Here is a 22,329-nt window from a genome sequence, read left to right as displayed (position 1 = left end):
ACATTCACGATTTGGGTGACATGTCCCGCGGTCCCGGTTGGAGGGAGGTACGTCCCGATTTCAACTCAGATCTGCGTCCAGAGGACGCAGATCTGAGTTGAACACATATGCGGCTGAAGCAAGGAGCTGACACAGGTCAGCTCCTCGCTTCTCCGCTGCACGTCTCTCTCGCTGACACATATGCGGCTGAAGCGAGGAGCTGACCTGTGTCAGCTCCTCGCTTCGCCGCTGCCGCTGGCCCCTGGCTTGTAGAGGAGCCGGCGGCAGCGGCGAAGCGAGGAGCTGACACAAGTCAGCTCCTCGCTTCAGCCGCATATGTGTCAGCGAGAGAGACACGCAGCGGCGAAGCGAGAAACTGACCTGTGTCAGCTCCTTCCTTCAGCCGCATGTGTCAGCGAGAGAGTCGCGCAGAGAGCGGCGAGGGAGTGGGGGAGAAGGTAAGTTTAATGTGGAGGTGGAACTTGAATCTGGGGGCAGATGAAGGAGAGGATGGCATGACACTGGGGGCAGAGATGGAGAGGACGGCATGACACTGGGGGCAGAGATGTGGGGACATGAATCTGGGGGCAGAGATGGAGAGGAAGGGTGTATATGAAACTGGGGGAGAGATAGAGGGGGGACATATAATTTATGGGTGACTGTAGGAGGATTATACTGTGTGCGGGCACATGAAAAATTAACGAGCGGGCAGAGTCAACAAAAGTGGGCGGGGCTAAATTTGCCACAGCGAGCTACGCGCGCCGCACATTTTGTCCCTCTTTCAGTTCTTCAAAAGTTGGGAGGTATGCCAGAGCAACCACAGAAAGAGCAGGCTTCTGAAACCATACCTTCAGCATTCAGAAGACCGATAGGTCAATTGGTTTAAATGAGTACTATGTAATACCTAGATTCACCTGGGGTGGCGCTGCAGGGAAATTGAAAATTTGCCACCTACTTTGTAATGGCTTACTGTAGACTTTTAAATAATAAAAAGAAAGATTACTGTTAAGGTCTTACCACTGGAACGATTTTTCCTGTTGGATTTTCCGCCACTGAGAAGCATCTTCAGACTGTTCCGGAACATGTCTGCACTACTAGTCTCACGTCAGGCAGAAATCTAAAAGAAACAAAACAAGAGACTTCTTATCAAAGTTTTAATATCTATATATGATAAGTTCAGTTACTCAATTATCCATACTTTTTAATAAATAGAATTATTTAACTGTGTAGTCTTTAAAGACTAGCTGCTACATGGGGTCCTGTAACATCCAGCATCAGCATTAGGATGGCTCACAGCTTTGTAACATCAGGGTAGAAAGAATGCAGAAACATAAAGGAAAAACCAAGACGTTTTGTTTCTTGTCTGGTCGTGTGCCTGTAAGGGGTAATTACATAGACTCTGAAAAAGGGAACCTTAATAGGGATCAATTACACAGATATCCCTGCCAGTCACTCCTCTCGTATGCTGTAAAAGGAGGATTAAGTAAAAGACTTTAGAATTAGGGACTATGTCACTACTGTTACGCCTCCTTTGGACGCAGCCCTCTAGGCTCAATGCCAGGGCTTAAACTGAACACACAGCACAGGCAACAGGATCATTGTTCAGCCCACGGAGACAACATTTAATCCCTCCTGACAGCAGATGACAGCACACACAAGCCAATAACTTATGTCCGAACCATCCCTGCTGCTTCCCTCAATGGAATCCAGAACTTACTATTATCTGACCACATTGAGAGTCCATACCCACAAAACGAAAATAGTTAACAATTAGAGATGAGCGAGTACTGTTCGGAACAGCCGATCCGAACAGCACGCTCCATAGAAATGAATGGATGCACCTGGTACTTCCGCTTTGACGGCGGCCGGCCGCTTAACCCCCCGCGTGCCGGCTACGTCCATTCATTTCTATGCGAGCGTGCTGTTCGGATCGGCTGATCCGGACAGTACTCGCTCATCTCTAGTTAACAATGTTCCTGAACTTAAATTAAAGGTATTCTATCACTTCTCCCATGCATAGTCATCTGTCACCACCATGTTACAGAGAACTGATACATGATATACCTGTTATATATGTCACTTTTGTAGATTTGGAGAAAAACAACTTTGAAGTTTTATGCACTAGGCAGCTGGTGCACTGTGGGCGGACTCTCAGTCCTGGGAGCACTGTTTTTGCTGCTCAAGTAGGATTGAGCAGTGGCGTAACTACCGGGGTAACAAGAGGGGCCCGGGACATTAGGGGGCCCGGCAGGCCCCTGATTTTTTTCATTTTTTAACAGGCCATTTGGGTCTGCTTGGTGACATCACAGACGTCACTTGGGCTGGGCCTGCGACATTATGTGTTGCAATGCAGGCCTGACTCACGTGACGTCTGTGTTAACATTGAAGATGGCCAAAATCAGCGGGGAATGCGCTGGTACTTAAAACCCCCAGAGTATAATAATTGTTCATGGGTGGTCCACTATGGGGCAGGATACTGTGTGCAGGGGCCACTATAGGGGCATGACACTTTGTGTAGAATCCACTATGGGGCATAATACTGTGTGCAGGGGCAACTATGGGGCATAATAGTGTGTGCAGGGGTCACTATGGGGCATACCACAGTGTGCAGGGGCCACTATTGAGCATTACAGTGTGGAGGGGCCACTATGGGGCATAATAGTGTGCACAGGGGCCATCATAGGACATAATAGTGTGTGTAAAGGCCACTATGGGGGTCATGTCAAATGTTCAACTTGGGGCCTAGCCATTACTAGTTACACCACTGGGATGGAGGAGGTCATACCAGTGGAAAAGTCAAGTCTCGCTGCACGGGGTGGAATAGGCAGGAAATGATAACGCCCCAGGAGCTGAAGGCCTGTCCCCAATACACGGTCTCATTTGTAGATTTATTCAAAGTTATATTTCTCTAAATCTACGACTGGAGAAATATATGTTGTTTATCAAAGTGCTCTGTAACACGGTTGTGAAAGTTGAATATGCTTCAAGAGAAAGTATCAAGAAAAAAAAAAAGCCAAGTCCAAAAAGAAATGCCATACTGAAACTGTCGGCTGTCAATTGATATGCACTTCAGTAATCAACAGTCTTCATGGTTTTAGCCGCATTTGTAGCCTAAAATATAATGCGACAGATGCAGTATCACAATTACTCCAATTTGTGCGAGCAGCAGGCAGCAGCGCAATTTGTTTTTACTAAGAAGAAAGACCCAGGACACTGCAGATAATTGTGCGGCTTGTGGGCCATGGAAGAACATCCTGTCAAGAACAAATCACTAAAATCATCATTTGTATAAAAACACTGCAGAGAGCCGGCTGACGCCGAGCCCCAGCCCAATCCTGTTCGCTGCTTATTCACAAGCAGAATTCAGCCCCATCATCGCAGCCTATTCTCACATCATATGATATTAGGCAGTCTGTGGCTCCCGGAACATTAGCAACTAGCGAGAACTGATAACTATATAACAAATGTCAAAAACACAATATGAACGAGGAGAGGGAAGTAATTTAGGCTTCGTAACCATATTAACCCCTTCCTGTCACTGACATTTTTCATTTTCGACTCCCCAACTTTCAAAAGCCACAACTTGTTTTCTAGCTTTCCATTCACAGAGCCATATGGGGGCTTAATTTTTGCGAGACAAACTTTGCTTCACAATGATACCATTTAATATTCTATACAATGTGCTGGAAAGCTGGCAAAAAATTCAGAATGGGATGGAATTGGAATTTTTTGGAGTTCATTGTGCATCCAAAATAGGTCAGTACTATTCGCTGATACCAAATTTATATAGTTTATTTACATTTTAACCCCTTACAAAAACAATCCAAAACTTTACAAAAAAATTTTTTGGTAGTCACCATTTTCTGACACCTGGTACATTTTTATTTTTACTTTTTATTTTTTATTTTTTTTTTTTTTTAACACTTCCACGTATGCCTAAGACATCAGCTTTTCAGGGTTTTTTTGAGGCGCCAGATGTGCTTTTTATTTATCCCATTTTGAGAAATATTTCACCGTATGGGAAAAATATTTTTATAAGTTTGTAGACCGGACACAAAGATACCTAATCCATTTTACTTTATGTACTTTTATATGCATTCTAACAAAAGAGCAGTAATTTTAATAATACTTTTTAGAACATTTTTTAATATATTGAACGCCATTGTGGGGGAAATAAATAAAACAACCCATATATTAAATTCTAAAAAGGTTACAGGTGACTCCAAGAATTTATTTTTCAAAGTTTTGGGTTATTTTTTTAATTAAGTGTTAAAACAAAACAAAAATTATATAAATTTGATATTTTCATAATCATACTGACCTGCAGAATACAGGTGACATGTCATTTTGACTACCCAGTAAACACTGTAAAAATGAAGATTATTAGAAAGTTTCTCTTTTTCTACCTTATTCAGACTTTTTTTCTAGCTTCCCAGTACACTGTATGTAATATTAAATGATACCATTGCAAAGTACAATTTGTACCGCAAAAATTAAGCCCTCATGTGGCTGTAAATGGGAAAAAAAAAAAAGATATGGATTTTAGAAGGCAGGGAGTACAAAAACAAAAAATTGATTAATGGCTGCAGCAGGAAGGGGTTAAAGGAGAGAGTTGCACATGCCTAGTCATCCCTCTACTCACTATGGACAGGAGAAGGGGGTTAGGGTGCTACCTCTTTAACCAGCATAAACACGTGATGTGTTGTTCATATCTTTTTTCAGCCTAACTATGCCAATTCATTACACAGAAAACGTCATAATCAGCTGACTGTTTACATTATTATACAACTTGTAAAGATTCAGTTTATCAAAAACAAGACACAGTGATTTCCAAATTAGACGGGATTCTCCTCTGAGAAAAATACAGGAATGGAAAATTTCAGGGAATCTGGTAAAATAATTATTCAATAAGCAAAAACACAGCTGGTGGAAGCAGAATCATAAGTCCTTACAAAAAAAAAAAAAAAGAAGTTTTCTTCATAAATGGATCACTGAAATAAAGGCTTACACTCAGTTGTGTAGCTAGGAATGGCGGGGCCCCCGTGGTGAACTTTTGACTTAGCGCCCCTTCCCCCTCACGACCCTGACTGACTGACCCCATTCCACATTCCTGCAAACACTATTATACCCCCATAGTGGCCCCTGCACACACAATATTATGCCCCATAGTGGCATCTGTACACAGTATTATGCCCCATAATGGCCCTTCCACACAGTATTATGTCCCACTGTGGACACTCATGCACAATAATACTCTGGGGTCTTTTCAGACAACAGAATATAATAGCTGGAGACCCAGGGGTGATACAAACATAAAAACATATACATATATGACATATAGGACGTCATGTGACCCAGGGCCTGCGTCGCGATGCATAAGGACGCAGACCCCGGTCATGTGACGTGAGGAACTTCATGCAAGTAGGCCTGAAGCCTGCTCGGAGCCAAGAGGGGTAAGTAAATAAGGGCCCATTACCTCCTGAGGTTACTCCAGCTAGTAACGGCCTATTAAAAAAAAAAAAAAAAAAAAAAACAACACTTTTTCCTGGCAGCTTGCTCCATGGAGCCTTAGCCTAAAATAAATCTTATAGCTTTCACTCTGGCCTCTGTCACTTCCATATCTGTAAAGATCACTTTTCAGTCATCTCATTATTATCACATGGAGGATTGCACTGAAAGAGATCACACATATATAGATATCACAGGATCATAGCATTCACAACATGTTATAGTCATAGCTTATTAGCTTATCTACTCCCATTCCCTGCACAGTGCAGTGAGCTCTGCTTAGGTCACAGTGGATGCCTAGAAAAAAGTACTATAGAAGTTAAAGCCATCTCCAAACTACAGATTTGTATGGTTCATGTCTACTATATCTGAATAGGACGAGTCACCTGTGCAAACTTATACTAAACAGTCTTTAAGGGAGTCTCCCATGTTACCACAGAAAAATTCAACTGCCACCACCAGGTTACAGAGCACATAAAAGTCATAAGCAACATATGAGATCCTGTGGACTAGGATGGGTGACATCATATCAGTGGGAGAATAAACGCTACCTGCAATAGGGTGGCGCAGATGGGAGCAGTCAGAGTGGTGCTCCAGAAGCTAAAGGCCAACCCCAAGTGCACCAACTGCCTCACTTACATAAGACTTCAAAGATATTTTTCACCAAATCTACAAAAGTGACCTATATAGCAAAGGTATGTTATTTATTAGAGATGAGCGAACACTAAAATGTTCGAGGTTCGAAATTCGATTCGAACAGCCGCTCAATGTTCGTGTGTTCGAACGGGTTTCGAACCCCATTATAGTCTATGGGGAACAGATACTCGTTAAGGGGGAAACCCAAATCCGTGTCTGGAGGGTCACCAAGTCCACTATGACACCCCAGGAAATGATGCCAACACCTCTGGAATGACACTGGGACAGCAGGGGAAGCATGTCTGGGGGCATCTAACACACCAAAGACCCTCTATTACCCCAACATCACAGCCTAACAACTACACACTTTACACACTCAATACCACCTCTCTGACAGTAGGAAAACACCTTGAAACATGTGTATTTGGCACTTGCAGTGAGGAGAGCTTGTCACCAGCAGTGAATTTGGCCCTTGTAGTAAGTTGAGGTTGGCACCAACATTTGTTTTGAAAATCAGGGTGGATTGAGCCTCTAACCAGCAGAGTTTGGGAAAATTCATGGTGGAGGGAGCCTCTAAACACCCCAGTTTGGGCAAATTCATGGTGGAGGGAGCCTCTAAAAACCCCAGTTTGGACCAATTCATGGTGGAGGGAGCCTCTAACCAGCCCAGTTTGGGCAAATTCATGGTGGAGGGAGCCTCTAAAAAACCCAGTTTGGACCAATTCATGGTGGAGGGAGCCTCTAACCAGCCCAGTTTGGGCAAATTCATGGTGGAGGGAGCCTCTAACCAGCCCAGTTTGGACCAATTAATGGTGGAGGGAGCCTCTAACCAGCCCAGTTTGGACCAATTAATGGTGGAGGGAGCCTCTAACCAGCCCAGTTTGGACCAATTAATGGTGGAGGGAGCCTCTAACCACCCCAGTTTGGACCAATTCATGGTGGAGGGAGCCTCTAAACAGCCAAGTTTGGACCAATTCATGGTGGAGGGAGCCTCTAAAAACCCCAGTTTGGACCAATTCATGGTGGAGGGAGCCTCTAACCAGCCCAGTTTGGGCAAATTCATGGTGGAGGGAGCCTCTAACCAGCCCAGTTTGGACCAATTAATGGTGGAGGGAGCCGCTAAACAGCCCAGTTTGGGCAAATTCATGGTGGAGGGAGCCTCTAAACAGCCCAGTTTGGACCAATTCATCGTGGAGGGAGCCTCTAAAAAACCCAGTTTGGACCAATTCATGGTGGAGGGAGCCTCTAAACAGCCCAGTTTGGGCAAATTCATGGTGGAGGGAGCCTCTAAACAGCCCAGTTTGGGCAAATTCATGGTGGAGGGAGCCTCTAAAAAACCCAGTTTGGACCAATTCATGGTGGAGGGAGCCTCTAACCAGCCCAGTTTGGGCAAATTCATGGTGGAGGGAGCCTCTAACCAGCCCAGTTTGGACCAATTAATGGTGGAGGGAGCCTCTAACCAGCCCAGTTTGGACCAATTAATGGTGGAGGGAGCCTCTAACCAGCCCAGTTTGGACCAATTAATGGTGGAGGGAGCCTCTAACCACCCCAGTTTGGACCAATTCATGGTGGAGGGAGCCTCTAAACAGCCAAGTTTGGACCAATTCATGGTGGAGGGAGCCTCTAAAAACCCCAGTTTGGACCAATTCATGGTGGAGGGAGCCTCTAACCAGCCCAGTTTGGGCAAATTCATGGTGGAGGGAGCCTCTAACCAGCCCAGTTTGGACCAATTAATGGTGGAGGGAGCCGCTAAACAGCCCAGTTTGGGCAAATTCATGGTGGAGGGAGCCTCTAAACAGCCCAGTTTGGACCAATTCATGGTGGAGGGAGCCTCTAAAAAACCCAGTTTGGACCAATTCATGGTGGAGGGAGCCTCTAAACAGCCCAGTTTGGGCAAATTCATGGTGGAGGGAGCCTCTAAACAGCCCAGTTTGGGCAAATTCATGGTGGAGGGAGCCTCTAACCAGCCCAGTTTGGGCAAATTAATGGTGGAGGGAGCCTCTAACCAGCCCAGTTTGGACCAATTAATGGTGGAGGGAGCCTCTAACCAGCCCAGTTTGGACCAATTAATGGTGGAGGGAGCCTCTAACCAGCCCAGTTTGGACCAATTAATGGTGGAGGGAGCCTCTAACCACCCCAGTTTGGACCAATTCATGGTGGAGGGAGCCTCTAAACAGCCAAGTTTGGACCAATTCATGGTGGAGGGAGCCTCTAAAAACCCCAGTTTGGACCAATTCATGGTGGAGGGAGCCTCTAACCAGCCCAGTTTGGGCAAATTCATGGTGGAGGGAGCCTCTAAACAGCCCAGTTTGGGCAAATTCATGGTGGAGGGAGCCTCTAACCAGCCCAGTTTGGACCAATTAATGGTGGAGGGAGCCTCTAACCAGCCCAGTTTGGACCAATTAATGGTGGAGGGAGCCTCTAACCACCCCAGTTTGGACCAATTCATGGTGGAGGGAGCCTCTAAACAGCCAAGTTTGGACCAATTCATGGTGGAGGGAGCCTCTAAAAACCCCAGTTTGGACCAATTCATGGTGGAGGGAGCCTCTAACCAGCCCAGTTTGGGCAAATTCATGGTGGAGGGAGCCTCTAAACAGCCCAGTTTGGGCAAATTCATGGTGGAGGGAGCCTCTAACCAGCCCAGTTTGGACCAATTAATGGTGGAGGGAGCCTCTAACCAGCCCAGTTTGGACCAATTAATGGTGGAGGGAGCCTCTAACCAGCCCAGTTTGGACCAATTAATGGTGGAGGGAGCCTCTAACCAGCCCAGTTTGGACCAATTAATGGTGGAGGGAGCCTCTAACCACCCCAGTTTGGACCAATTCATGGTGGAGGGAGCCTCTAACCAGCCCAGTTTGGGCAAATTCATGGTGGAGGGAGCCTCTAAACAGCCCAGTTTGGGCAAATTCATGGTGGAGGGAGCCTCTAACCAGCCCAGTTTGGACCAATTAATGGTGGAGGGAGCCTCTAACCAGCCCAGTTTGGACCAATTAATGGTGGAGGGAGCCTCTAACCAGCCCAGTTTGGACCAATTAATGGTGGAGGGAGCCTCTAACCAGCCCAGTTTGGACCAATTAATGGTGGAGGGAGCCTCTAACCACCCCAGTTTGGACCAATTCATGGTGGAGGGAGCCTCTAAACAGCCAAGTTTGGACCAATTCATGGTGGAGGGAGCCTCTAAAAACCCCAGTTTGGACCAATTCATGGTGGAGGGAGCCTCTAACCAGCCCAGTTTGGGCAAATTCATGGTGGAGGGAGCCTCTAAACAGCCCAGTTTGGGCAAATTCATGGTGGAGGGAGCCTCTAACCAGCCCAGTTTGGACCAATTAATGGTGGAGGGAGCCTCTAACCAGCCCAGTTTGGACCAATTAATGGTGGAGGGAGCCTCTAACCACCCCAGTTTGGACCAATTCATGGTGGAGGGAGCCTCTAAACAGCCAAGTTTGGACCAATTCATGGTGGAGGGAGCCTCTAAAAACCCCAGTTTGGACCAATTCATGGTGGAGGGAGCCTCTAACCAGCCCAGTTTGGGCAAATTCATGGTGGAGGGAGCCTCTAAACAGCCAAGTTTTGGGAAATTCATGGTGGAGGGAGCCTCTAACCAGCCCAGTTTGGACCAATTCATGGTGGAGGGAGCCTCTAAACAGCCCAGTTTGGGCAAATTCATGGTGGAGGGAGCCTCTAAACAGCCCAGTTTGGGCAAATTCATGGTGGAGGGAGCCTCTAACCAGCCCAGTTTGGACCAATTAATGGTGGAGGGAGCCGCTAAACAGCCCAGTTTGGACCAATTCATGGTGGAGGGAGCCTCTAAAAACCCCAGTTTGGACCAATTCATGGTGGAGGGAGCCTCTAAAAAACCCAGTTTGGACCAATTCATGGTGGAGGGAGCCTCTAACCAGCCCAGTTTGGACCAATTAATGGTGGAGGGAGCCTCTAAACAGCCAAGTTTGGACCAATTCATGGTGGAGGGAGCCTCTAAAAACCCCAGTTTGGACCAATTCATGGTGGAGGGAGCCTCTAACCAGCCCAGTTTGGACCAATTAATGGTGGAGGGAGCCTCTAACCAGCCCAGTTTGGACCAATTAATGGTGGAGGGAGCCTCTAACCACCCCAGTTTGGACCAATTCATGGTGGAGGGAGCCTCTAAACAGCCAAGTTTGGACCAATTCATGGTGGAGGGAGCCTCTAAAAACCCCAGTTTGGACCAATTCATGGTGGAGGGAGCCTCTAAACAGCCCAGTTTGGGCAAATTCATGGTGGAGGGAGCCTCTAACCAGCAGAGTTGTGGGAAAGCAGGGTGGAGGGAGCCTCTAACCAGCAGAGTTGGTGGAAATCAGGGTGGAGGGAGCCTCTAACCAGCAGAGTTGGGGGAAATCATGTTGGAGGGAGCCTAGTATTAGCAGAATTGTGCAACGCTTATGGTGGATGAGTATGAGGATGCGGAGGAATTGGAGAGGTTGAGTACAGACATGGAGTTTCATGTTGGGGTGCTTTACACAGGTGGGCACAAAAATGAAGGCTCTATCCAGTGGTGGTTCATTTTTATCAAAGTGAGCCGGTCGGCACTCTCAGCTGACAGACGGGTGCGCTTGTCAGTGATGATGCCACCGGCTGCACTGAACACCCTCTCAGATAGGACGCTGGCGGCAGGACAGGACAGCACCTCCAAGGCATATAGGGCAAGTTCAAGCCACAGGTCCAACTTCGACACCCAATACGTGTAGGGCGCAGAGGGGTCGGAGAGGACAGGGCTGTGGTCGGAAAGGTATTCCCGCAACATGCGCCTATACTTCTCACGCCTGGTGACACTAGGACCCTCCGTGGCGGCACTTTGGCGAGGGGGTGCCATCAAGGTGTCCCAGACCTTAGACAGTGTGCCCCTCGTTTGTGTGGACCGGTGAGAACTTGGTTGCCTACTGGAGGAACTGCCCTCCCTGCCGCCAACGTCACATGCTGGAAACATCTCCATCATATTCTGCACCAATTGCCTGTGGCAAGCATTGATGCGATTGGCCCTCCCCTCTACCGGAATAAAAGACGAGATGTTGTTTTTATACCGGGGGTCAAGGATAGCAAAGATCCAGTACTGGTTGTCCTCCATGATTTTGACAATACGCTTGTCGGTTGTAAAGCACCCCAACATGAACTCAGCCATGTCTGCCACAGTGTTAGTTGGCATGACTCCTCTGGCCCCACCGGAAAGTTCAATCTCCATTTCCTCCTCATCCTCCATGTCTACCCATCCGCGCTGCAACAATGGGACGATTTGAAGTTGCCCGGAAGCCTCCTGTATCACCATCACATCATCGGACAACTCTTCTTCCTCCTCCTCCTCCTCCTCCTCCTCCTCCATTAAACGCAGTGAAGCGGACAGATGTGTGGACCTACTCTCCAGCTGTGACGGATCGGATGCTATCCCTAACTCCTCTGTGTGATCTGAGTTATCCCTGATGTCAATCAGGGATTCTCTCAGAACACACAAGAGCGGGATTGTAAGGCTCACCATCGCATCCTCAGAGCTCACCCTCCTTGTGGACTCCTCAAAGACCCGTAGGATGTCACAAAGGTCTCTCATCCATGGCCACTCATGGATGTGAAACCGAGGCAGCTGACTTTGTGGCACCCTAGGGTTTTGTAGCTGGTATTCCATCAAAGGTCTCTGCTGCTCAACCACTCTATTCAACATCTGAAACGTTGAGTTCCAGCGTGTGGGGACATCGCACAAAAGCCGGTGTTGTGGCACATGCAGGCGTTGCTGGAGAGATTTTAAGCTAGCAGCGGCTACTGTCGACTTGCGAAAGTGGGCGCACATGCGCCGCACTTTCACCAGTAGCTCTGGAACATTGGGGTAGCTCTTTAGGAAACGTTGCACCACTAGGTTGAAGACGTGGGCCAGGCATGGAACATGTTGGAGTCCGGCAAGCTCCAGAGCTGCTACCAGGTTCCGGCCGTTATCACAAACGACCATGCCTGGGCCCAGGTGCAGCGGCTCAAACCATATTGCCGTCTCATCGAGGAGGGCATCCCTCACCTCGGAGGCAGTGTGCTGTCTGTCCCCCAAGCTGATCAGCTTCAGCACAGCCTGCTGACGTCTACCAACGCCAGTGCTGCAACGTTTCCAACTCGTAGCTGGGGTCAATCTAACAGCGGAGAAGGAGGCGGTGGCGGAGGAGGAGGCGGTGGCGGAGGAGGAGGAGGGGGGTGTTCTTCTCGTGTCCCTGCCAGGAATGTTAGGCGGGGAGACGAGGTACACCGGGCCAGTTTGGGAAGCAGTCCCAGCCTCAACTACATTCACCCAGTGTGCCGTCAGTGAAATGTAGCGTCCCTGTCCGCATGCACTTGTCCACGCGTCGGTGGTCAAGTGGACCTTTGTGCAAAGCGCGGAACTAAGGGCCCGCCTGATGTTGAGTGACACGTGCTGGTGCAAGGCGGGGACGGCACACCGGGAGAAGTAGTGACGGCTAGGGACGGCATAGCGAGGTGCCGCAGTTGCCATCAGGTCCAGGAAGGCGGGAGTTTCAACAAGCCGGAACGCCAACATCTCCTGGGCCAGCAGTTTAGCGATGTTGGCGTTCAAGGCTTGCGCGTGTGGGTGGTTAGCAGTGTATTTCTGCCGCCGCTCCAATGTCTGAGAGATGGTGGGTTGTTGTAAAGAAACGCCTGATGGTGCCTTTGATGGTGCAGGAGAAGGAGATAAGACAGGACCAGGGGAGGATGAGGTAGAAGTCAACAAAGTGGCGGAGGCAGATGAAGTGGTGTCCTGGCTCGTCCTCTGGAGTGCATCGCCAGCACAGTCAGCAGTGGCAGTGGCAGAGGCAGTGGCAGAGGCAGTGGCAGTGGCGTGAACGGCAGGCGGCCTTTGTCCTGCCGTTGCTGCCTGCCACTGATTCCAGTGCTTGGATTCCAAATGACGGCGCATTGAAGTGGTGGACAGGTTGCTCTTCTCAGAGCCCCTAATCAATTTCGAGAGGCAAATTGTGCAGACAACACTATATCTGTCCTCGGCGCATTCCTTGAAAAAACTCCACACCTTCGAGAAACGTGCCCTCGAGGTGGGAGTTTTTCGGGGCTGGGTACGAACTGGAACATCTTGGGAGATTCCGGGTGTGGCCTGGCTTCGCCTAAGCTGCTGACCTCTGCCTCTGCCTCTAGCTACCCTTTTTGGTGCTGCACCTGCCTCAACATCCACACTACTTTCCCCGCTTGACATCCCCCCTGTCCAGGTCGGGTCAGTGTCCTCATCATCCACCACTTCCTCTTCCAACTCCTGTCTCATCTCCTCCTCCCGCACAATGCGCCGGTCAACTGGATGCCCTGACGGCAACTGCGTCACATCATCGTCGATGAGGGTGGGTTGCTGGTCATCCACCACCAAATCGAACGGAGATGGAGGAGACTCTAGTGTTTGAGCATCTGGACACAGATGCTCCTCTGTTAGGTTCGTGGAATCGTGACGTGGAGAGGCAGGTTGAGGGACAATGAAAGGAGCGGAGAACAGCTCTGGGGAGCAGGGACAGTTTGGGTTATTGTTCTGTAAAGCTTCGGAATTTTGGGAGGAAGGAAGACAAGACTGTTGGGTAATAGGAGGAGAGGAGGCAGAGTCTGACTGGCTGCTGGACAATGTGCTGTAAGCGTTCTCTGACAGCCATTGCAAGACCTGTTCCTGGTTCTCGGGCCTACTAAGGTTTGTACCCTGCAGTTTAGTTAATGTGGCAAGCAACCCTGGCACTGTGGAGTGGCGCAATGCTTGCTGCCCCACAGGAGTAGGCACGGGACGCCCTGTGGCTTCACTGCTACCTTGCTCCCCAGAACCATTCCCCCGACCTCGCCCACGGCCTCGTCCACGTCCCTTTCCGGGAGCCTTGCGCATTTTGAATTCCTAGTTAGAAATTGGCACTGTATACCAGTAGTAAAAATTGTGGGTACACGTAACCCCAATATATTCTTTGAATTCCCAGTCAGACACTGGCACTATATGGCAGTAGCAAGAAATGAGGGTATTTGTATTCCCAATATATTCTTTGAATTCCCAGTCAGACAATGGCACTGTATACCAGTAGTAAAAATTGTGGGTGCACGTAACCCCAATATATTCTTTGAATTCCCAGTCAGACACTGGCACTATATGGCAGTAGCAAGAAATGAGGGTATTTGTATTCCCAATATATTCTTTGAATTCCCAGTCAGACAATGGCACTGTATACCAGTAGTAAAAATTGTGGGTGCACGTAACCCCAATATATTCTTTGAATTCCCAGTCAGACACTGGCACTATATGGCAGTAGCAAGAAATGAGGGTATTTGTATTCCCAATATATTCTTTGAATTCCCAGTCAGACAATGGCACTGTATACCAGTAGTAAAAATTGTGGGTGCACGTAACCCCAATATATTCTTTGAATTCCCAGTCAGACACTGGCACTATATGGCAGTAACAAGAAATGAGGGTATTTGTATTCCCAATATATTCTTTGAATTCCCAGTCAGACAATGGCACTGTATACCAGTAGTAAAAATTGTGGGTGCACGTAACCCCAATATATTCTTTGAATTCCCAGTCAGACACTGGCACTATATGGCAGTAGCAAGAAATGAGGGTATTTGTATTCCCAATATATTCTTTGAATTCCCAGTCAGACAATGGCACTGTATACCAGTAGTAAAAATTGTGGGTGCACGTAACCCCAATATATTCTTTGAATTACCAGTCAGAAACTGGCACTATATGGCAGTAGCAAGAAATGAGGGTATTTATAACCCCAATATATTCTTTGAATTCCCAGTCAGACAATGGCACTGTATACCAGTAGTAAAAATTGTGGGTACACGTAACCCCAATATATTCTTTGAATTCCCAGTCAGACACTGGCACTATATGGCAGTAGCAAGAAATGAGGGTATTTGTATTCCCAATATATTCTTTGAATTCCCAGTCAGACAATGGCACTGTATACCAGTAGTAAAAATTGTGGGTGCACGTAACCCCAATATATTCTTTGAATTCCCAGTCAGACACTGGCACTATATGGCAGTAGCAAGAAATGAGGGTATTTGTATTCCCAATATATTCTTTGAATTCCCAGTCAGACAATGGCACTGTATACCAGTAGTAAAAATTGTGGGTGCACGTAACCCCAATATATTCTTTGAATTCCCAGTCAGACACTGGCACTATATGGCAGTAGCAAGAAATGAGGGTATTTGTATTCCCAATATATTCTTTGAATTCCCAGTCAGACAATGGCACTGTATACCAGTAGTAAAAATTGTGGGTGTATATAGCCCCAATTCTATTGCTAGGGGACTTGCAGGGTATTTCTGGGGTGAAGGTGGGGGGGCACACCGTTGGAACGGGTATCGGGGTATATATCGGGTATACGGGAATACACTGACAGTGTATTCCATTCAGGATCCTGGGAAAACTGGGTTGCGGCGATTGAGCCCGTCAGTGCCACGTTACACTGACAAGCTTCTCCCTGGAATTTAGCTCTTATAAGAGCTGTTGGTTGTCTTCTCCTTCCTATCCTAGCCTGTCCCTGCCTACCCAGAATCTAAGCCCTAGCTAGCTGGACGGAAACCTCCGTCCTCGGTGAATTGCAAGCTCAGAATGACGCGAACCTGGGCGGCGCTGTTCTTTTAAATTAGAGGTCACATGTTTTCGGCAGCCAATGGGTTTTGCCTACTTTTCTCAACGTCACCGGTGTCGTAGTTCCTGTCCCACCTACCCTGCGCTGTTATTGGAGCAAAAAAGGCGCCAGGGAAGGTGGGAGGGGAATCGAGTAATGGCGCACTTTACCACGCGGTGTTCGATTCGATTCGAACATGCCGAACAGCCTAATATCCGATCGAACATGAGTTCGATAGAACACTGTTCGCTCATCTCTATTATTTAACATTATGTAACACAGCAGTGACAGTTAAATATACCTGGGGCGATGATAGACTACCTTTAATTTTTATAGGAAGGTCTCTCCTCCAGGCCTACATGAATGTTGAATATTATTTCCATGTTTAGTTTTTGAGTATGGTCTTCAAGATGGGCTAGGTTCACCTTTGCGCGGGACTTTTCTTTCTGTCGACCTCTGCCGCGGAGTCTCTGGCACAGATGTAAACTTAGTCTCAATGTGGTTGGAAAACAGTAAGTTTCGGATTCCATTGAGGGATGTTGCAAGGATGGTTGGAACATACCGTAAGTTACATAGGTACAATGAAACCTCTGAAAATTGCATTAAAAAGATGGCTAGAATGGAAAATTGAAAATCCGTAACACTATACGTGGTGTGGGTAAGGGTCTTTTCAAAGAGGTGGTCTTTTGGAGAGGTTTCACTGTAATGTGCCGGGTAATGCAGTGGTGGTAGTATGCTTGAAGCAGTGGAACGCTCCCTCTAAATTAAAAATTCTGGACTACCTTATGTACCTCTCTTATGTTATTCCTCCAAATAATTCATGAACAAACTGACAACTGTGTGTTTGACCCTACACAGTGTGATACTGGAAGCTTTGACCAGACAATGTCAGACTTCAGCCACACACTCCCAGCTGTCAATTTATTCATATATTTTACAATGGAGAGTTAAAAAACTAAGAGATACTTCTTTAGGAGAATATAAGTATTTACTAAAATATACAGGATTGGTTCATGAACACAAATTCTCTCACTTGTGTACTATTCACCCTACAGTGGGGGCAGTGACACAGTATGTACAGTCAGCTATCTGTAAGGAGGGGCGGGAGTGTGTGTGGGGGGTGAATGTCTACATTTAGAGGGTTGCTCTGCAGGATTTAACCTATGGCCTGAACTTGGCTCTCCCGACATAAAGAAAAACATTTACTGCACGGCACACTGGCTGACAACATGTGTCTCGAAGTGAGAACAGGTCAATACAGGGGCAGAAGGAAACTTAATGAAACGTTCAGCCCTATTAGACTTTTTCTGTTACTTCTTATGATAACCCTCTTTGCTGAATGTGCTGCACAAAGTGTAACTGTCCATTGTCCTCTAAATATCGTGCAGAGTATGTAACTCCTCTATTTATGCCCCCCTCCCCCTTCTCAACATAGGCCGGCACAGAGATCTCTGTCATCTAAGATGGGAAGGAATTTCTTGTACCATCAAGGGGAAATCTTTTGCTAGTCCAATATCACTATCAAGTTACTCGCACCATTCCTGGAAGTACATCATATAGACAGCAGCCAATACACGCAAAGTGGAAACTTTTATCTGGTCTGACATATGTTCTAATGCCATATGAAGTGATTACTATAGAGAATTGTGTTGTTCTAATGCTTCTGCTTTCAATAGTTCTCACATTGCTACAGAATCCCCCAAGCCAAAAAAAAACCCTCTAAAAAAACCCACGACACATACTGTAGGCAGTAGATACTGGTGGTTCACATACTTGTTTTCTCTGACTGTGTCAGTCACAGCGTTCCAGGATTAGCAAAGAATTCCCAGTACCACTATTTCCAGCATAGTCAAGTTACAAGCAAAGCTTTAAGAAGGTTGTTTGTAAACAAACTACGAAGAATAAGAACTACATGCACTGTCGCATGAAGCTGTAAAACCAGACTGCAAGCAAAGCATCTCTTTCCCATCTCTCACAGCAGGGAGTCACAGCACAACTACAACATGCATGTACTGCAGTCAACTTTTTGAAGCCACGAATCTTTGTTTGGGATGGCCTTTTCATGTAAACTAATACATGCCAAACAGGTCAGCATTTTTTACCAAAAATAATGATAGGCCATAGTAATTTTGTTGCAACCATTTACAGTTGTTTTGACTGACGTGTAAAAACAACTGTAATAGAACCACATTAAAGGGTTCACATCTGCATTGTCCTAACCATTCTTCTGGTCCATCACAAGACCAGAAAAATGAAGCATGAAATGATGGACAGCAATGGGTCCTGAGGGATCTCATTGTCTTTTTTCTTGAAATTGTCAGAAGAAAAAGTTGAACTTGCAGATCTCTTTCATGTTATATTATTGACAGCCAATCTGACGGGGACTCTGGATAGAGACTCCCATACAGATGGGGACATAGACTTATATTAATGCAGTTAACGCCTGTCTACACAGGAGACCAGTATAGCCAATTGACCTGTCCTCTGTAATGCATCCGTGAGTGAACTGAATAGGACTAAACATGGTGTCAGTCACGTGACAGTCTGCACATCATGTGACAGCTGGCATGCAGTAAGCCGCCAAGTTACATGGCATAAATGTGCTAGGCCAGCACATATGAAATACCCGTGACATGTAAATAGGACTAATGGTGGAAACAACCAAATACTTCACTGTGTATGCACTGTATATGTTCCTCTCTCTAGGTGGTACATAGTATAATATGGCTGTCTGTCTCTAGGTAATGTATTACATGGCTGCCTGCCAGGAGACACAGAAAGAACAACGTAAGAGCTGATTCTCCACAGACTCTGACAGACATGAAGGTGAAAGGCCGCTCTAGATAGAAATGCTGTATATGTTCTGCTCCTAGATAGATCAATCAATCAATCAATCAATCAATCGATAGATAGATAGATTTCTCTGCTTTGGTTCATTCTGTAGTCTAGTCTGTAGTGTTTTCTTATACTGGGGTATGAATTTAAGGAGTTTTCTTTGCTAAATACATACATTGATAACCTATCCTTAGGAAAGTTCATCAGTCCCAGATGATTGGGGTCCAACACCAAACACACCTACTGACCAACTGATCTCAGAATGGAGCAGGAAGCAGACAGCCCTGTTCTTTGTGTAGTGGCCAGACCAGGTAATGCACATCATCTTCTTCACTTATCTGTAAGTGACTTGGCTCGGCCACTACACACTTCTTATGGCTCAACTCTCTGTGTATCAGCTGCGAAAACAATCAATCAGATATTGATGAGCTATCATAAGTATATATATCATCAATATATTTCATTTGGAAGGCTGCTCCCACTTACACTTTACTCCCAGCAGAGGTGTAACTTGAAGCCCCTTGGTCCCAATGCTAAATCTGTAATAGAGTCCCTACTTACCTTGTGAAATTTAGAATAGCGGTATATTTCATAAGTGAGAGGAACCTTTGGGGCCTTCAAGATCTAGGGCCTCATAGCGACTACTACCACTGCATCCTCTATAAGCTATATCCTTGCCTCCCAGCAAGTCTATGTATCCTTAAGGTCCATTGTGTTGGGCTGAAACATCACATATGATGTTTTCTGGATTATACCCATGACGTGACTACACATATATGGAATTGTGTTACCAAGTGCCGAACTCTTTGCTCATTGGAAGTAAACAAAGGCCAGGACAACTGTATCCTATACATATAACCTGAAGGTTATTACGTTATTGCATGACCCTACAATATAACAAGATCTCAAGAGTTAAAAGTTTGTTACTCTACATCATGCTAAGTACATTGGATTTTTGTTGTTTGATGTATAATATTACATTACCCCAGAATCTACAAACACCCGCTTTCATGTCAACAAGCCATGCACTTGTAGGCTTATAGGACTGTAATTATCCCGCCAGAAGAGACCTTAAAACAGCAGAGAAATCTATTTCTAGACAAGGATACAGTCAGCGGGGTGAGGAGCGTTGGCTGAGGGAGGGAAGGATAAGAAGATGCTGAGCTGGTCAGTTTGAGACACTGTAACCTGAAACTCCAATGCTGAGAAAGTCTACCACAAAAATGAGAGGGGAGAGTCAAACATGGGTCAGATGAAGCTTTTCTTCTCCGGGTGTAGGATTCCCATCTGATCTGTGCCATCCCATGTGGATTAAACGTTAGAAGTGATATTAATAGGAACCAAAGATCATTACATATTGCTGGAAACACAAATGAGGAAATTTAGAAGTCTACATGCAATACTACCAGTCTTTCCAACACTTTGTAAAACCATTGAGTGAAATATTACAAGTGGCTACAAACCATAATAAATTGGAGGCTAAGGCCCTACGTAGGAAAACACTAATATTTTCCTGTTTTTCTCCTTCCCTATTAAATCTATAAAGGAAATCTCTTTAAATTCCACAGCTAAAATTAACATACTGCATTTTTCTAAAACGTGCACATTTTTGAAAACCCAGCTTTTCCCTGGATGCAGTATGGCAAGGTAAGCCGGAAGGATCACAGTCCAGTAGATCTGAATACACAGCAAAGGAATTATAATCGTGTTTGCCAACTTTCCCGAAATATCCAGGAGGCTCACACACATAGTGAACTCAGAGTCCTGGAAAAGTAAGCGAGCGAATCTCCGGAGCTGAACAGAGTGCTCCCCCATCTCTGCACGCTCTTGGTCATGGTATATGGGACATAGGCACTTCAAGTGATAGTCATTTCATGAAAAAGAGGCATGACTGGCAGATTTGGAGTCCATATCACATAAAGTAGTGTGCCACGCAACAGAAGGAGGGTGTGCCGTGCTCTCAAATGGATTAGGGCTTAATTTAAAGGGGGTATGGCTATTTGAATTTCTTTTGTGCTGCAAAAGTCTACATACAAAATTAGACAGGTGTGATTATAGTCCACAGGAAACAGTCAGGGTGAAGACCGCAACAATAATTATACTTTCAAATAGACATCCACAGCCAAACCTTCTTCAAGGGTTCTTCCCAGTCTTTTAGAGCAGAGAATCTGCTTTCTTTATTGCGTAGGGTGCTAGTCTCAGCTCCCATTAAGGAAGTATCCAGAACTATATCTCCTACACTTCCCTAGGTCATGTATTTGTATTCTTAATTTGGGCAGTTTCCAGTTGACCCTAAATAGAGAAGCCTGCGTAATGGATCAGGAACCACAGGATGGACCTGCAGCATCCGGTCAATCACAGATGTGTGGTCCACAAGGGGTTACGTGCCTACATTTGCAGTCTTAATAACGGATCATCAAGAAATACAGACATCACTCCGTTACAGTATAGATGGGCGAGCTTAGCATATCCATTTATCAACTATCATGGTGTTTCTATATCAGCCAATGATTCGCAACTGGAGTGCCTGCAGCAATCCACTGGGGAAAATGGCAATATGTCCTCTTCAATAAGATACCAATCTAGTTGAATAGAACAGAGGAGCAGAAAGCTTCCTGCTCCATCTCTCAGGCATCACTCTGGAGAGTACTATTAGGGTCAGTGCACACAAAATTTTTGGCACTGATTTTGATGCTGAATCTGCCTTAAAATCAGCCTCCAAAAAAAGCCTCCCAATATCAGCACCAAAAAACTCTATGTGCACTGACCCTTGGGTGTTTGGAGTCCACTGGAGAGCTTTATTAGGCATTTGAGGACCACTGGTGAGCATTGTTATGTGTCTGAGGACTAGAGATGAGGGAACACTGTTCGGAACAGCCGTTCCGAACAGCACGCTCCCATAGAAATGAATGGAAGCACCCGGCACGCGGGGGGTTAAGCGGCCGGCCGCCGGCAAAGTCTGCGTGCCAGGTGCTTCCATTCATTACTATGGGAGGCATGCTGTTCGGATCGGCTGATCCAAACAGTGTTCGCTCATCTCTACTGAGGACCACTGGAGGGCATTATATTGTGTTGAGCCACTTGGAAACTATATACTGCTGGTTGGGCTACTGAAGATCATGATACTATGTTGTGAGGACCATTAATAGAGCATGGAAATGGCAAAAGGTAAATTTTGATATGTGCTGTTTGGGAGGTAAAAGAAAACTCTCCTATAGACCTCAATGGACATCTCTAGACTATTATGTTGTTGCTCCATGTGGCTGCTTTAAAGCATATCTCTAAATGCAGTTCACAGCAACTCAGGCAACATGTACAGAAAATAGAAATAAAAGTGAATACTACATATATTAAATGAATCAAACAGCATCTAATAACGTGTAACACAACAACATGTGAAACAAGGATAACCCAGTAGAACGTATCTGGTATAACTCAGTCCTCTGTTGTAATATCCAGTGAGAGTATGGAGAACAGAACATAATAAGCAGGTTTTGCTTCATGTTTTTGAGTTAAAAGCTTTCAAAATTTCTTTGCGCTCTGCAATTTTCCTGACGCTCTGAAGGTTCACGTCAGGCATTAAAAACAGTGCTTCAATGGCTTCTCGCTCTCAATAACCTGTCACCTGCTGCTAATAAACAATGAGCCTAACTACTTGTGTTTACCATGCTGGAAAATAAATGGAGCCAAGGAAGGGGATTCAACAAGATATGGAGATTACTGGACGAGCATACTCAGTAGACTT

At 46.1% G+C, this 22,329-nt stretch overlaps 1 protein-coding gene across 5 annotated transcripts in view; it reads right to left on the bottom strand.

The window, feature by feature from the left end:
* The window catches only part of TANC2 (tetratricopeptide repeat, ankyrin repeat and coiled-coil containing 2), a 329,427-nt gene that overhangs the window by 182,178 nt on the left and 124,920 nt on the right, over positions 1-22,329 (bottom strand). For 4 of the 5 annotated variants that reach the window (XM_075277126.1, XM_075277128.1, XM_075277129.1 and 1 more), the window contains exon 3: positions 997-1,096. In XM_075277126.1, coding sequence (XP_075133227.1) covers positions 997-1,063 — 67 coding nt within the window. In that variant the 5' untranslated portion in view covers positions 1,064-1,096. Of the gene's footprint in view, positions 1-982; positions 1,097-22,329 lie in introns of those variants that run through there. The other variant, XM_075277130.1, reaches the window with a different exon arrangement.

Source organism: Leptodactylus fuscus, chromosome 6 (genome assembly GCF_031893055.1).
Source record: "Leptodactylus fuscus isolate aLepFus1 chromosome 6, aLepFus1.hap2, whole genome shotgun sequence".
Lineage (NCBI taxonomy): Eukaryota > Metazoa > Chordata > Amphibia > Anura > Leptodactylidae > Leptodactylus > Leptodactylus fuscus.
Note: the sequence above shows the minus strand (reverse complement) of the source record. Positions and strands in the feature narration are given on the sequence as shown.